The sequence below is a fragment of the Sus scrofa genome, chromosome 6 (genome assembly GCF_054392235.1).
Source record: "Sus scrofa isolate SSC_HxYL_T2T_F1_AM1 chromosome 6, Sscrofa_HxYL_maternal_Yorkshire_Landrace_v2.0, whole genome shotgun sequence".
NCBI lineage: Eukaryota > Metazoa > Chordata > Mammalia > Artiodactyla > Suidae > Sus > Sus scrofa.
In genome coordinates, this window is record NC_139388.1 from 58,974,866 (window position 1) to 58,978,699 (window position 3,834).

Consider the following 3,834-nt stretch of genomic DNA (forward strand, 5'->3'; position numbering starts at 1 on the left):
CACAACGACAGGTCTAATGGGGTTCGGTCACTCCCGGAGCAGCCGGAGACCCAGCCTGGCTCCCATGGGGCTGTGGCCCACTGGACAGCTGAGAGTGATGGTGGCCGCTGAGATAGATGGGCGAGAGATGGGGCTAGTGCCTCCCATAGGTTCTTTTCTCTGTCACCCAGAAACCCTGATTGGTCAGAATTAAAATGTTGACCGAGTCTCAGAGGAGGGCAGGGCCTACCGTGGGACACCCAGGGCCCCAGACAGCAGTCAGGGGTGCAGATCTGGTTGGGGAGGGGTGTAGAGAACAGAGGGCAGGCCTCCTTGAGGCCCCAGATCTCTGGCCTGACCCCTAGACAGGGCCCCCGCCCCAGCTCCTAGAACCCCAGGGCCCCGACAGGGACACTCACTGCATGGCTGGCTCTGGCAGGCTCTCTCAGCGCCCATGGCCTTGCTGGTTAGCCTGGGACCGAAGTCATCGTTGGGCGTGTGTGAAACCGGGCTGAGTGGTGGTGGCTCTGTCCTGATTCCCTTGTTAGACCAGAGATGCCAGGGTCCTGGTGTGGGGTCAGAGAAGCAGAGAGGCTGTGGAGGGGAGGCCCTCCCTTCTCAGGAGCTTTTTATTATGGAAATTTCAAACACATATAAAAACAGAGCAACTAGGATGATGAACCCAGGTGCATTCATCGCCTCATAGCCCATCTCGTTTCATTTACATTTTCTACCTTCCCCACTGGGTTTTAATTTAATTAATTATTATTTTTTTTTTTGCTGCGCCTGTGACATATGGAAGTTCCCAGGCCAGGGACTGAACCTGCACTACAGCAGTGACCGGAGCTGCTATAGGGACAACGCCAGACCCTTAACCTGATGCACTGCAAGAGAACTCCTCCCAGAGTTTGTTTTAGGGCTGCACCCTTGGCACATGGAAGGTCCCAGGCTAGGTAGGGATCAAATCCGAGCTGCAGCTGCCGGCCTGCGCCACAGCCATGGCGACACTGGATCTGAGTGGTCATCTCCGACCTATACTGCAGCTTGCAGCAATGCCAGCTCCTCAACCTACCCGCATCCTCACAGACACTATGTGGGGTTCTTAACCTGCCAAGCCACAACGGGAACTCCCCATTGGGTTATTTCAAAGCAAACCCTAGACAGATTATTATTTTGTAGGTAAAATACGCAAGGATATTTCTGTAAGAAGAGGTTGGCAAACTTTCTCTATAAATATGAGGCTTTGTGGGCCACATGGTCTCCACCTTGCCTACTCAACCCTGCCCTCGAAGAGGTCACAGCATGTAAATGAACCGGCTGTGTTCCAACAAAACTTTACTTAACAAAATAGGAAGTGGGGCCATAATTTGCCAACCTCTGCTCTAAAATAACTTATTTTGCTGTTTCAAAAACTCTATACCGTTATCACATTTAAACTTGGCGGTAAGTCAATGCTTGCATTTCACTGTCTCAAAACTTTGTGTGCGGGCGTGTGCTTTTTAGGGCTGCACCCAAGACATATGGAGGTTCCCAGGCTAGTGCTCTAATTGGAGCTGCAGCTGCCGGCCCACGCCAGAGCCACAGTAACTTGGGATCTGAGCCGTGTCTGTGACCTACACCACAGCTCATGGCAGTGCCGGATCCTTAACCCACTGAGTGAGGCCAGGGATCAAACCTGCAACCTCATGGTTCCTAGTTGGATCTGTTTCCGCTGCGCTATGATGGGAACTCCTCAAAACCTTTTTTTTTTTTTTTTTTTTGCCTTTTCTAGGGCTGCTCCTACGGCATATGGAGGTTCCCAGGCTAGGGGTCTAATCGGAGCTACAGCTGCCAGCCTACGCCAGAGCCACAGCAACGCAGGATCCAAGCCATGTCTGTGACCTACACCACAGCTCATGGCAACACCGGATCCTTAACCCACTGAGCAAGGCCAAGGATTGAACCTGCAAATTCACCGTTCCTAGTCGGATCCATTAACCACTGTGCCACGATGGGAACTCCTCAAAACCTTTTTTAAAACAGTTTGAATCAACAAAGAGTCTGCATTGCATCTAAGTAACACTGTAAAGAAGTGCCATTTTCAGTTCAGTGGATCTGGGAGTCTCTGTCCTTAGGACCAGGAGGGGTCTGATGGGACTGCCCTGCCCCAGGCTAGGCCTGAACCGAGCATAGCAGCACAGCAGGTCTGGTCTCTGCCTTGAGGAAATCTCTGGAAGTCATGGGGCTGAGGCAGGATGGTGTTTGGAGTTGAGGCGTGGGCAGGTGCCCAGGAGTCACTGGTATGGCAAGTCATCAGTGCCAAGGTGTGTGAGGGTTATGGGACAGGCCCAGGGGCAGCTCTGGACAGTTAAGTCTGGCTGGGGGCTGGCTAGTATTCATGGGCAGACCTGACTTCTGAGAGTGAAGGACTTTGTTCCTGAGAAGGTCCCCCCCCCCCACCTTTTTTTGTCTCTTTAGGGCCGGACCTGAGGCATATAGAGGTTCCCAGGCTAGGGGTGGAATTGGGAGCTGCAGCTGCTGGCCTGTGCCACAGCCACAGACACGCCAGATCAAAGCTGCATCTGTGACCTCTACAGTTCACGGCAACGGCAGATCCTTAACCCACTGAGCAAGGCCAGAAATTGAACCCTCATCCTCCTGGATACTCGTCAGGTTTATTAACCACTGAGCTAAGACAGGGACTCCCCCCTCCCCCCTTTTTAAGGGCCATCCTGCACGTTCCTCGGGCAGGGGTTGAATTGGAACTACAGCTGCTGGCCTATGCTACAGCCACGGCAGCACTGGATCCTTACCTCACTGAGCAAGGCTGGTGATCAAACTTGGATCCTCAAAGAGACATGGGGTCCTTAACCTGCTGAACTACAATAGGAACTCCTGGGGACAGAGGTTAAAGCACCCAGGCAATTTTGAGGTTGACTGCAAACCTTGGGAGCAGTGGTGTGCCGAAGGTGGCTCATACTATTTCACAAGAGCTGACTTTAATTTTCAGACCTCTTTTTGGTTTTGCTTTGCCAGCTGTTACTTAAAAATTGCAATATTTGTAATTAATTTTATTTTACTTATTTTTTAATTTGTTTTTTCAGGGCCGCATCTGTGGCATATGGAGGTTCCTAGGCTAGGGGTTGAATCAGCGGCAGCTGCCAGCCTATACCACAGCCACAGTAACACAGGATCCAAGCTAGGTCTGCCACCTACACCACAGCGCACGGCAACACTGGATCCTTAACCCACTGAGTGAGGCCAGGGATTGAATCTGTGTCCTCATGGATACTAGTCAGATTTGTTTCCACTGAGCCGTGACAGGAACTCCTATGATTACTTTTATTAAAAACAAATACTCAAATCTCATCAATTATTTGATTACATTGTTACTATTAAATATATGCACACGTGCACGCACACACACGTTGGTGAATTAATTTTACCTACGTGGGATGGCAATTTCCCAAGTTCGTGTTCAGTCACCGGGTGGCTTGAAATCAGTCCTGGTGGGAGAATTTACACCATGGGAATTGGCACATGTGGCCCATGAGGGCTCCTCTCCCCCTGGGGGCGCTGACATTTACCAGCACCTCAGTGCTCCCACTAGGGAATCATCTGTTTCAACCACTTCCCTTTGGAGATCAAGGTTGCGCTCGCTCCGGAAATGCTGGCTGTTTCAAACATCTGACCCTTGATGCCCTGTAGTGCCTAGGAGGCCAGGGCAGCAACCTGGGGAAAGGGGCTGGGCCATGAGGGAGGGAGTTTGAGGGTGTCTTTGAGATGAAAGCAAGGCCATCATCGTAAATCCAACGGCCACTCTCTTCCCTGAAGAGGGAGAAGAAATGTAGGAAACAGTTTACTGAGGAGATTCAC

At 51.3% G+C, this 3,834-nt stretch overlaps 1 protein-coding gene across 11 annotated transcripts in view; it reads right to left on the reverse strand.

Moving 5' to 3' along the window:
- Positions 1 to 3,834, reverse strand: part of IL4I1 (interleukin 4 induced 1) — a 39,355-nt gene that overhangs the window by 9,141 nt on the left and 26,380 nt on the right. For 3 of the 11 annotated variants that reach the window (XM_084961596.1, XM_084961594.1, XM_021094762.2), the window contains 2 exons: positions 3,409 to 3,464; positions 399 to 545 (listed from right to left, as the gene is read on the reverse strand). In XM_084961596.1, coding sequence (XP_084817722.1) covers positions 399 to 435 — 37 coding nt within the window. In that variant the 5' untranslated portion in view covers positions 436 to 545; positions 3,409 to 3,464. Of the gene's footprint in view, positions 1 to 398; positions 574 to 3,404; positions 3,465 to 3,834 lie in introns of all 11 variants that reach the window. The other 8 variants (XM_021094764.2, XM_084961597.1, XM_084961595.1 and 5 more) reach the window with 3 other exon arrangements.